We start from the raw sequence: 12329 nt of genomic DNA, 5'->3' as shown, positions 1-12329 counted from the left end.
GCTCAGCATTGCTCAAGTGGGGCCTCCTGGAAGAAGGTGGTGAGTGTTGTAATGGAGGCACTGGGTTCAGCTGCTGTGGGTTTTATAATTGCTTTTTATTCTGTGCCAGTCAGTGGAATCAATAGGCAGGAATCAGGGGGAAGGATGACATCCAGGAGAGGCTGAGGGTTATCCAGAAAATGGGAATAATTTTGTAACATGATTCAGAATATGGCTGGTTTAAAAATTGCTCTGCTACAGTCTGTTAGAAGGAGGAACAGGGATGTAATTAGAAGAAAGGCACTGTCTTTTGTCTCTCTCTTTTTTTTTTTTTTTTTTTTTTAAGGAGAACAGGGTGTGCTTTTGGAGGTAAAATACAAAATGATTATTCTTTAGTTGCCTGTAACACAAAACTCAGCCACAGAAGTGAAGTACAGCATTTCTGACACCAGAGAAGAAAACTGTCCTGAAGCACTCTTCCTGCAGTTGTTCTTGTTTAGTACTTGTGGTGTCAAAAGTAGAGCTCGTTGGGATATATTATTCCAGGGACCCCCTTGCAAAGAACTCTTCCTCTTTTTTCTTCCTCTCTGCAGGCTTATTCAGTGCTTAGTAAATGATCCTTTTCTTTGTGGTCATGGTCAAATTAATCCTTCAGTTTAGAACTAATTTGGTATCAGGGATTTAACTTTCCAGTATGGGTTTGGAGGAAGGCAAAGAAGGGAGTTGTTCTGGTGGAGATTTCAGGTATAATATAGGAGACAGTTGAAGTACCATCTGTGCAATAATAAATTAATCAACCCTGTCAAAGAAAAAATGAGTAATTTGACTTGTACCTACAGATTGAGCCTTCCAGTCATCCTGCCATGAGGAAATAAATGGATGTAGAAGAAAGCAGGTTCTCACTTGTCTAATTACAGGACTAACCAAGAGGGGATTTCATTGTCCCATCCTTTCTTGTACCATTTTGTAGTGTTGATAGTGTAAGATAATGAGGGTTTAGGATAAACTGTGTGTGTAAGAGAAAAGGAAAACAACCTTTTAAAAATCTATTTCCTGACTACTGCATAACTCTAGCTCAGGTTTCATTGTAGGTTTATCCTTTTCCTACTTGTATAATACTCCAAAGCTTTCAGTCTGAGAAAACTCCACTGTGACTGATACTGAGCTTTGTTAATTCATGTCCATGATTGCAGATATATATTTAGTTTAATATGTAAGAGTTCAGAGGAATGGTTTGGACTTCCACATCTGAAAATCAGGTTCTTCTAAATATAGTTCTAAAATTTATAGCACAAAATACTTTTACTGAATCATTATTTTCTGTGCCATGGGGTTTTAAAAGCCTCAGTGGTCTTGGTCACTTGGTCTTGGAGGTTTATAATTCCTCACATCTGAGGGCAGCATTTGGTGTGGTAAGTTGTGACAGGTTGTGATGGTTTGACCCCAGCTGGCAGCTAAGGACCACACAGGGCTTGTTCACTTCCCTGGGGCAAGGGGCAGGAGGGTTGGGCAAAGATAAAACTCTTGGGTTGCAATAAGAACAATTTAATAATTGAAATAAAGTACAATATAATAATAGTAGTAATAATAATAATAATGAAAATGGAGATAACAAAAAGAGAGAGGGGAGCACAATCCAGACAGATGAGTGATCACAGTGCAGTCCCTCACCACCCACCCACTGATGCCCAGCCTGCCCCTCAGCAGCCTTCAGCCCCTCCTGGCCAACTGCCCCAGTTCACACCTGGGCATGGCATCCCGTGGTGTGGAATGTCCTCTGCCCAGGGGGATCAGCTCTCCTGGCCATGCTCCATCCCAGCTTTGCTGCAGCTCCTCACCGGCAGAGCCTGGGACACTGCAGAGTCCTTGACTTGGGGTGAGCTCTGCTCAGCAGCAACTGAGCATCAGTTTGTTATCAAAATGATTCTGTACTGAATCCAAAGCACAGCCCTGTCCAGGCTGCTGGGAGGAAAAATAACTGTCCCAGCTGACAGCAGGACACTGGCTTCTACCAGAGGCTTTGCTCTCAGTCTGAGCAGCAGTGACACCAGTGGTAATTTGTTCCCTCCTCTGCTCCATCAGAATATTTGGGGACTCAGGGTCTCTGTGACTTTGAGTCAAAAGGAAGAGTAACCACAGCCCAGGGTAGCAGGAAAGCTGTTCCCATGTGCTTATTGAAGCATTTACCGTTTGCTACTCAAAAACTTTCATACAGTAATAAATGTTTGAGTCAAATCTTGCTTTTTGTTTTTAAGGCTAGTTTTTTTTTTCCTGCAGAAACTGATAACTGCTGTGATCAGAGTTTTATTTGCAACTTCATTAGTCATGAGCTTCTGTTGAGGCTTGGTGCCACATTCGTGTTTGCTCTTTGGTTTTTGTTTTTAAAATTACAGGTTGAAGAAAATCCTGCTTAAGCATGTTTAATCTGTCTGTTAAATTGGAGTGTCAAGTTATTTCATACAGTAGCTGTAGGTGCAGCTTCTGTGGTGTTTTTGTTGGGGCTTTGTGCTTTCAGCCTTGTTCTCAAAAAAAATGAAGCTTATGTGGTGAGGCTGCTGATGTACACGCTAATAACTTTTAAACCAAGTTGGATAAAGAGGGAAAGTTCTCATGGAAGATAAGTTCCCACAGCTTAAATGCAGATTTTTTTGGTGTGTACAGGATAGAAATTTTTCATGTCTCTTCTTCAAAACATGTCATTAAATGCAAGAAAAATATTGTTCTGCTGCTTAGGTAATTGGTTACTTTTGTGATGGACAAAGATAATTCAGTATTTTCTACCTAAACTCCTGTAAGATCATTGGATTTTCATGCTGTTGGGTGTATCTGCAAATGGTAGATCTGCAAATATTCTGAACAAATGAAATGTTAGGATGAAAGTAACTTTACCTGAGGGGGGGTCAGTGTTCATGCTTCAGTAAGGGGAGAGAGAACTGCTCCAAGGGAAAAGCTTTATTGCCCCTGGAGTTCCATCAGAAAGACTTGGGACAATCTATCACTCAGCAATTTACAACATGGAAATCATGACATTTTGGGAGCACGCTATTTAAATTCTTGGTGTAATAAAGTCATGAATTGTTTTACAGGTTAGAGAAGATTGAGAGAGATGATAAGGAACTTCATTTGCACTGCTTAGTGTACATGACATGAGGTTTCTGGAGCTCTGTTAAAATGTCATCCATGGCAAAAGAATGTTAAATGTAGCAATTCAGTAGCATTTTGATAGAACAAAAGAAAAATAAACAAACAAAAGAGAAATAGTCTTTAACATTTTGATAATCTCAAACATTATAATCTAATCTGTGCTGTTAAGATCTTCAGTAAGACACAAGTACTTCCATCCCCAGGCAAATCCAGCCTTTAGCTTTGCCAATGCGCAGAAGTCACTGAAGTGTTTCTAATAGTTTGTTGTTTTGTATCAGAGAATGTCTATAGTGAGTTTATCCCAAATCTTCCTCTCAGTCAGATTATTAAATTGTAGTTCTCAGCAGTTTCCCTTTAACAAAACTTGAAACTTTGAGTTTAAGTATCTTTTGATACTTACTAATATTTCACATGTTTTTAAGGGTAAGGTTTTGTACTACCAATATATTCCACACTTCCAATGGCAGGTTTTGAGAGCTGAAAAGCTTTATTCAGAGTTATTACATAAGCATAACATACTTTTCCAGAAACTCACAGGCATTTTAAATGCTGCTGCTCAGCACTTGATGAACTGAAATCAGCTGATGCTGTGTCTGTGTCAGCTGTTTGGGTGAAAAACTTACAGGAGCACCAAGCTAACTTCTCCCTTTGCATCAGTATTTAGTATTAAATGTGGAATAAAATAATGACCTAGGTACTTGAGCCATTTAGGAATGCAAGGACTTTGGCCTATTTGTCTGCCCTTAAAATTGCTTGTTCCTGCCAAAGTTGGTAGAAGTGAATTAGGACATAGGATTTGCTGTAACTCCAGAACATGGAGATGGTTTTTTGTGTGCACAGAGGGATGGACCAGTCCTGTCCCCACTGAGATGAAGGAATTGTGCTTTGTGGAGACAGGCATGGGCCCTCAATTTTTAATTTGTTTTTCCTATATTTCTTAAATATCACTGCTGTTCTTCCTATTTCTTGTGGCTGGCATAGAAGTATGTACAGGACTGCCAGCTGTACGTGTTGTAAGTAGAATTCACATGCTAACAGTTAAACAGTTTTTATATCTTTATTTGTTACAAGTAAATGAGCAAAGACAGCCTTCTCTAAGTGGGATGGGTGTTACTGACATTGACTTACAGCTGACTGAAGAGGAAAGGGAGGCAGTGAGGACTCTGGCTCTAATATTATTCCACATCTGGCTCATCCGTGCCATTTCCCAGCGCCGGAAGCTCCCTCTCAGGTAGAAGCCCATACTCATTTAGGAAAGCCTCCACATCCACGGCAAAAAACTCCTCACTGAACTGTTCAGAAACACTAATGAAATTGCTCAGGAGCTCCCCGGCCTTGTAGACCAGCAGGGAGGGAAGCACCTCGCTGGAGAAGCGATCCCCGGCGCCCGTGCTGGAGGCCTTGATCTTGCAGAACTTGACGGTGGGGTACTCGGCTGCCAGGCAGGTCAGGCTGCTGTTGAGGGCCTCGCAGCCCTTGACGCCGTCCTCGTAAATGTGCACGATGACCGTGGTGGTTTTGTGCTCCTTCTCCACGGCCTCCAGGAACTGTTCCCCGTTCTGCAGCTCGCACAGGAAGCCGAACTTGGGCCCGAAGCTGAGCCGCTGGTGCATGTCCTGCATGCAGCGCTTGCGGTACTGCTGTAGGCAGCTCTCGTCCTCCTGCGCGGCGTGGATCAACTCGTACTCCTGCATGCTCATCTGTGGATATCCAGAGAGGGAGGTTAGGGACTTGGAGCTGGAATGGGGACAGACCCACCTGTTGTCTGGAGAGCACCACAAACTGAGCTAGAAGAGCCATCACTCCCTACAGTAACCCCGGGAGGTCTTGCTGAGGGACAGGTGAAGATCCTGTCTGTTGTAGTACGACACGAAATAACTCACACATTTACTCAAGATTGAAAGAGTTAAAGGAAGTAACTTTTATTTCTGACCTCGTAATATATAGAATTTTAAAAATGACAGTGGATTCGAGGATGAAATTGTTACTTCTCTAACTATACTGGTTAAACTATCAGTCCATCAATTCTCTCCTCCCACAAAGAAGAATGTAAAACAATCATTATTTACATGAACAGTGAGTGAGAACTCCAGTAGAAATATGTAAACATTAGAAGGTATAGGAAACTTTTAAAGGAACTTTAAAACTTTTAAAAGAACAGGGCAACACCCATCTCAACACTTGCCTGTCAGCATGGTGATACTGAAGGCAGTGGCCACATCTGGCAAATATGTATGGATCTCAGAGTTGGTGGAAATTTTGCCAGTAATGAGGCAGGCTTAATTCCTGTGTTACTGGGAGTTTGGTTCCCCTCTGTTTCAGAATTAGTAAATGGTCATGAGTGATGTTCAGGCTCAGAGCTCTATCCTGACTGACAGGTTTTTATACCCACTAAAATTTTTCCATTGCATTAACTAAGGATAAAGCATGGTGGCAGGGAAGGGAGGAACAAAGGTCAAGGTGTGCTGTGATAGATGTGAAATACACTGCTTGTTTTACTGAAGTTACCCTTTGCTTCAAAGAGGACTGGATAAAAAGAATCACAGAGCCGCTAATTAAGGTTGGAAAAGCCCTCTAAGGTCAAGACCAACCATTAACCCAGCACCGCCAAATCCACCTCTAACCAGTGTCCCTGAGCACCACATTCCTATTTTTTTGATTCTTTCAGGAATGGTGATGCCATCAATGCCTAGGCATCCCCTTCCAATGTTTGACCACCCATATGGGAAGAAATTTTCCTGACTGATATCCAATCTAAGCCCCCCCAGAACAACTTGTGACTGTTTCCTCTCATCCTGTCCCTTGTTCCCTGGGAGCAGAGCCCAACCCCTCTCTGGCCTCTTCTGTCAGGAGTTGTGCAGAGCCAGAAGATCCCCCCTGAACCTCCTTTTCACCAGGCTGAGCCTCCCTGGCTCCCTCAGCCACTCCTGGTGTTCTACCCCCCTCCCCAGCTCCATTGTTTTGCACGTGTTCTGTCTGCATCGTGAGATCTCTGCTAAGTTACATGGAAATTGAGTGGAAAATTCAAGATTTTCTACCTTGTAACAGACATGTTTATATAGAGCCAAAGTTAATTCCTTTTGCTTATCTTACCTTACGGCAGAATCTCTCTCTGGTGTCTTTGTCATCTCTGCTGAAAGATCTGTGTGGTGAAGACATTTGTCTAAGCATTTCTTTCTTACTCAGGGGTAAGGAGTCTCCATCTTCACTCTCTAATTTGAACTTCCTCCAGTCATTGATCACACCTTTGGGCCCTAAGAGAGATGAAGTTGGGTGAGAAAGTGGCTGCAACAAGAGGTTTCTTGAGAAGTTTGTGTTCTTTGCTGGTTTGTCCTTCTGTGCCTCAGTTTATCTGTCCGTACTCCTTCTAAAGCACTCTCCAGGAGTGCTGAGAACCAGAGCTTTTGGATCAATGGAAGATGAAAGAAGAAAGAAAAAAGAAAGAGGGTTTTTCTCACCTGAATCACTTTGGTGATCTGGTTCCCATCAGGATACTTTGGAAGGATTTTGGTAAACTACATGAGCAGTTAACATGGATGAGGCCGTTGAAACATGATAAAACTGCCATGCTGGCCAAAGGTGATGTTTTGTAGCCAAATACTTGATTTCTTTATAAACAGGTTATTTAAGTACTAATTTAAATATTTGATAAAATTTAAATATTAAATATGCATAAGGACTCAGAGTAAAACTAAGAATGCAGGACATTTGAGATTATTTTTAAAAATCCCAAACAATACCTGTTGCACTGGAAGAGTAACCCATAAGGCAAATGATAATTCAGATGGTAGTGCAGATCTTGATGTTTGGAGCTGCTTGATTGAACTGCTTAAGTTTTGAAATTGTCGGAAAAAAAATTCAAAATTCCAGTGCTGTTTTTCAAAGTGAAAACATTTAATCTGCATCTTAGATTATAAAGCAAAAACAAAGAATATTTCAGTGTTTTCACAGGTGAAGTTTCCTATGGAAAATTTAGAGAAGGCTGGGTAAGCAGCTCTCATTTTCACAAGGAAGATGTGATGAAATTGAGATGTGGTGTGTGTATGTATATGTATATATATATATGTTTTTTTTTTTATAGAATGGCTTGGGTTAGAAGGGACTTTAAAGCTCATCTCATTCCACCCCCTGCCATGGGCAGGGACACCTTCCAGTAGCTCTGTTGCTCTGAGCCCCATCCAGCCTGTGCATATATCATCATCTTGGCCAACAGCAGCAAGGCTGGTTGGGAAAGAACCCCAGAGTTATTACAACAGCTGCATTCATTATAGCTCCGAGGAAAAGAAGCCCTTGGAGCAGAGGGAGGGAATGATTGGCATCCTGATACCTGGCAGTGGGATGGAGGAGCTGCAGAGCTGAACACAATGTCAGTACTTATAAAAATCCTGGTGACTGAGCACTGGATTAAAAAGAATGATGGTTTTGAGCAAGGCCTCTTTTTAAAGCTTCTACATGCTGTGCTGTGTTTGTCACAAGGGGCATTTTTAGCAGCGAGTGTTCCTTCTCTGAGAAGGAAAAAATAATTTTGCCTTTCTAGTGAAACGTTATCACCTAATTCTAACGTGGGTTTTGTTGCTCTTTTGTTGTTTCTCTCCTCCCCTGGAGAGCAAAGTGAAGCAATAAACCACAGGAGTGAGGCAATAAACCAACAGGAGCCATGTTGGGCCATGGCTCTTGGTGGCAACACAACATTTGGTGTTACCTGCCCTCCAGGGGGGCACTCACTTGCCCCAAAATACCTTCTCATTGCCTTTGGAACCTGGGTTTTTGTGCAAGAGGTTTGGCCACTGGAACAACTGGAATTCAGGGATTCCCTGGGGAACAGCGATGGTTTGACTTATTTTTGGGGAAAAAAACCAGTTAGTTTCCTTGCCTGTGTGTGTTGCCTGTCCTTCAAAGTCTTCTTCCAAGCTGATGTTTGCATTTTCTTCCATTTCAGTGGCTGGAGTAGGAGATGCTGCAAGTCCCAAAGGGAAAACAGTTAATAACAGGATAGCAAAGGGATAAGCTTGCAGCAGGTACAGCACAGTGTGTAATTTCCTGTAGCTGGTGAGTATCAGTGAAGATCAAAGTACACATGGTAATTATGGAGCTTGTCATTGGCCCACAGAAAGCAATTGGGATATCTGTCAGCCTCCTTAAAAATGTGCCTTGCCAGATTCTCAGGTGAGGATTCCTTCATTACGCTGTTCCTTTCCAGTCACTGGAGAATGTCAGGGACATGGTCATGGGAGATAGTGGGTGTAAAACTTCCTGCAATGGAAATGTGTACTGAATATTTTACTTTTTTTTTTTTTGGAATCCCTCTTGGAACTGGACCTTATTAATTTTCCAAGTGCTGTAAGCATTTATTTTTAAGGGTTGCCCAAATTGCTCATTTCACATACAGAAAATGGAGCCAAATATTTGAACCTGTTGGGCAAGAGACCTCTGAACATCCTGGAGCTGGTTTGGCCATGTTTGTTGCAAAACAGCAAACTGATAGTGGTTATAAATCAAAATCACTTTCTTGTTCCGCCCTTACCATAAACCAGGCAACCCAAAGAACCAGATGACACTCTCAGGGCACTGTGATTCACCAGCACCCTTTTTGTCTCTTACAGTGGAGTTTTTGATGGAGAACCACATTTATTTTGAGTGTTCCCACCGAGGACAAGATCCCAGATCAGTGGTGCCAGAGCACTACAGAGCAGCAAGAAGCCTTAAGGCAGGTGATTTGAGTGCTCCCATTAAGTCTAGATTAGTTTTCAGCTGTTCAGGGGCTAAGTTAGGCTTTGTTTGACTTCACAGTAGTGAAGATGTTCTCATGCCATGACTGCCTTATTGAAAGGCTGCTGGGGTGTTAGACTGGAGTGACAAATAGTGATGTATCTGCCTTCGTTTTTCCATAGCACCATCAAGGGATAATGTGGAATAATGGCTGAGCAGGACACAAGGTATCTCATTCTTGTATGTACTGGGACTGAAGCTGATTAGCAAAAGTGCAAATAAGTTGTTCCGTGCATGTTCTCATGGCAATTAATCAAAACTTGTGGGAAACATTGCAAGTAAGTTTGGAAGAAAAGCAGGTAATTAATTAAGCTTCATTAGTGTAAGTTCTCTAGGTTGCTCTATAGATAGGCTGTTGTCACTGCATAGATCCAGATTACCAGATCACTTGCTGTTCCCTCAGTTCTGAAATAGAAATCTGAACTAATCCCTTCTCACTAGGCAAAACTAAGAATCTTTGCCATGTCAGGGATGAACAGATATATATGCTGGGTCAGACCCTAAGTCATTCCCTTGGCTTACACGGACATCTACAATAAGCTCTTGTGGCTGCTGCTGTGGATTTTCTTTGTTCTGAGGGGAACAAGAGGATTTTATTCTCTGTGTGCTTTGCTGTTTCAGAGCTTTGAGCTGACAAGCACAGGGTATGAAACTCAAGCAACTCAGTTGCAGGCTCAAACCAGAAGACTTGACTGTGTTTTTGGTGAAACATCTCTCTTCCCAGAGGTGGGAACGGATTGCTTAACAAATGAAAGGTCTCTGTAAAATTTATGTTACTGGTCTATTGTGCCCCATAAATCTATGAAGATTACATGAATCATAACAGCTTAAAGGCTGTGTTTCACCATTCTTCTGCAGTGTGGCACGAGGAAACAACCCTGACCGTGCATAGGCTAGGAGTCTGACCACGGACTGGGAACTCCTAAAGCTTCATCCTGTCCCTGTGAGTGAGTTGGGCTGTGAGGTGGGAGTCAGGCATGCAAACCCTTCCCCTTTCAGCTCGGTGGGGCTGTAAATCCTTGTCATTCTTATCTCAGCCCTGGGAGAAAGGGGCTGGCCCAGCCAGGTGTTCCCCAGCCAGGCAGCTGAGGACAAGGCACATGGACAGGGTGGTCCATGGGAGGGTGTTCCAGGCTGAGCTGGCTCTCCTGGAGGAAAGTGCAGCGGAAGCTCTTGCGTGTCGTGTGTGGGCAAAGTCAGGCAATCACTGGGCAGGGAACTCTCCCACATCCTCGCCAAGGGTTGAGGTGGAGCTGTTGTGTGGCTGGCTGGGGGGTTTTTTTGGGTGGTGAGGAGGTGTTCTTTTATGTGCCAGGCAAGCAGCATTTTCCAAAGTTAAAAATGAGCTTCCCAATAAATGGGGAAGTGTGGGTGCTGCCAGCTGTGGAGGTTGTTGTTATGCAAGTGCCTCTGTGAGGAAATGTCCGTGTGTAAGGCTGAGTTGTCACAGAGTAGGTCAGGATGGCCCATCATGAGTGTCTCAGATGAAAAGGTGCCACCTGCTTGCCTCCACAGGTATGCTGGAACCTGGTGTGCCCGGCATGGGGTTGGCTGGAACCCTCCTCTGCATCACATGGCAGCTCTTGCAAGAGCAGCAGCCCCATGGAGAGGCTCGTGTGGGTGCAAGTGGGTCATAATGAGTTGACTGATAGTGTTGTCTTTTACGAATTCCTTTTTTGTCTTTTAGGAATTCCTTTAAGGTCACCTGAATGAGGTCATCAACCTGAGCTGGCCTGAGAGCATTTTTAGGCCCAAGACTCAGAGGCAGGGATTCACTGCATGGGGATGATTTGATCCAGCAGGAATGGCCTTGTGCCCTGGAGAATGACCATCCCTGGCCATCCCAACTGCCTCTTACAGATTCCTTAGTGCTTTACAGCTGATTGTATTCTTTTTTAAAAATCATGTAACTCTGCAGTCTCTCAATCCCAATACATAACTGGCTCAGGGTAGGAGCACAGAGTCCCTTGAGAGCGTGTTGCTTCACAGAGCGGGAAGATGTACAGTGATGGTGACATGATGATTAATGCCATCACTGGAGTTGGTTATATCTCCGAGTTCTAAGGAAGCATCCACAGAACCTTCACAGCCCGTCAGCAGCCATTGGTACCGATCCCAAGCATTCCCTTTGTACCATTCTGACATTCCAGATGAACAGCAGTCTCTGGGGAGGGGGAAATTGCTAATTTAGAAGACCTTTTGTATTTTCATTAGCTTTTCTCATTGGTTTTGATGACTGAAAGTGGCTCCTGAAAAGTTCAAATAGGTGTAACAACTTCTCCTTATCAGGTCTGTGGGTCATCAATGCACTAGGCCCTATTTTGTCATGCATACAGTGGCTTTACATAAGCATTTTAAGAGACTGATAATTCTGTAAGTTCTTTACTTTCCTGTCTTTCTGTCAGATTTTCTGAGATAAGAAATAGAGAAGGTTTTTGTGTCAAAAAAAAACTTCTTCAGGAGGAAAAAACCCAAATGCAAAGTATAAGCCTGATGCTGCCATTTAATCTCTATGAACTCTGGACCTGTTGTAGATCAGAAGCAGAATCCCTGTTACTGCTGCTCATTTCTCTGGTGTCATTAAACTGGATGGGCCAGCCTTACTACAGGGTAGAAATAACCATTTAGTGAAGTGGTTCCTTTTTATCCAGTATGGAAGAAGGTTTACTGCTTAGTAACAAAGCACAGAATCCTGGAATGACTTGGGATGGACAGGACCAGCCATGCCCTGCTATTGGCAGGAACACCTTCTGCTATCCCAGGTTGCTCCAAGCCCCGTTCCAACCTGGCCTTGAACACTTCCAGGAATGGGGCATAATTTTATGCCTTTGGCCTTCACAGAGATGTCCCTGTTTATCCAAAATTACAATGTTACTATTTTCTCTTGCTCTTATCTTCTGAAGTAGCTCAGGAAGAAAGCACTGTAGCTGTGTACTTGTAATGAAGCCTTATTTAATCCTTGTAAAAGGATTGCAGCTGTAATACAAAAATAGTGTCTTGTAATTGTGAGTTGTAGTTACAGAAGAGAAGGAAAATAAAAGAAAAATATCCCTAAACAAACTGTAAAAGGCAAGATGCATTCTGCAAATGACAAAGCCAATAAATAAAACTTGCTTTCCAATATGAGTCTTTACTGCTAGTCTATTAAGTAAACATGAGCAATATTTTTCATGAAATATAAACATGTTCTAGGCACAACTTTGCTGCTTTCCATCTGTGCAGATCCTGCTGAAAATGCTGTTTGTGTCTGGGTTTAGGTAAGAAGATCTGCAGCAGGCTGTGAGTCCCCAGTGGTCAGTGGGATATTGCTGGTGAACTGGGAAGCATGACATTTTGGGGACCCTTGAGGGGGAGAGTGAAAACTGGGGGGTGTTTGGCAGTGAGATGTGGTTGCACATCTGTGACAAGCTCCCTGTGGGTGTGTGCTCAGCTGGGAT

At 43.0% G+C, this 12329-nt stretch overlaps 1 protein-coding gene across 1 annotated transcript; it reads right to left on the bottom strand.

The window, feature by feature from the left end:
• Window positions 1-4134: 4134 nt before the first annotated feature.
• Window positions 4135-11400, bottom strand: PDC (phosducin). Its single transcript, XM_068199480.1, has 4 exons — window positions 10598-11400; window positions 7997-8080; window positions 6217-6377; window positions 4135-4823 (listed from the first exon to the last, which is right to left on the bottom strand). Exons 2-4 carry the CDS (start codon window positions 8055-8057, stop codon window positions 4299-4301), a joined length of 747 nt encoding a protein of 248 aa, XP_068055581.1. The 5' UTR covers window positions 8058-8080; window positions 10598-11400; the 3' UTR covers window positions 4135-4298.
• Window positions 11401-12329: the final 929 nt, after the last annotated feature.

Source organism: Anomalospiza imberbis, chromosome 9 (assembly GCF_031753505.1).
Source record: "Anomalospiza imberbis isolate Cuckoo-Finch-1a 21T00152 chromosome 9, ASM3175350v1, whole genome shotgun sequence".
NCBI lineage: Eukaryota > Metazoa > Chordata > Aves > Passeriformes > Viduidae > Anomalospiza > Anomalospiza imberbis.
This window is presented reverse-complemented; position numbering and strand designations above follow the sequence as displayed.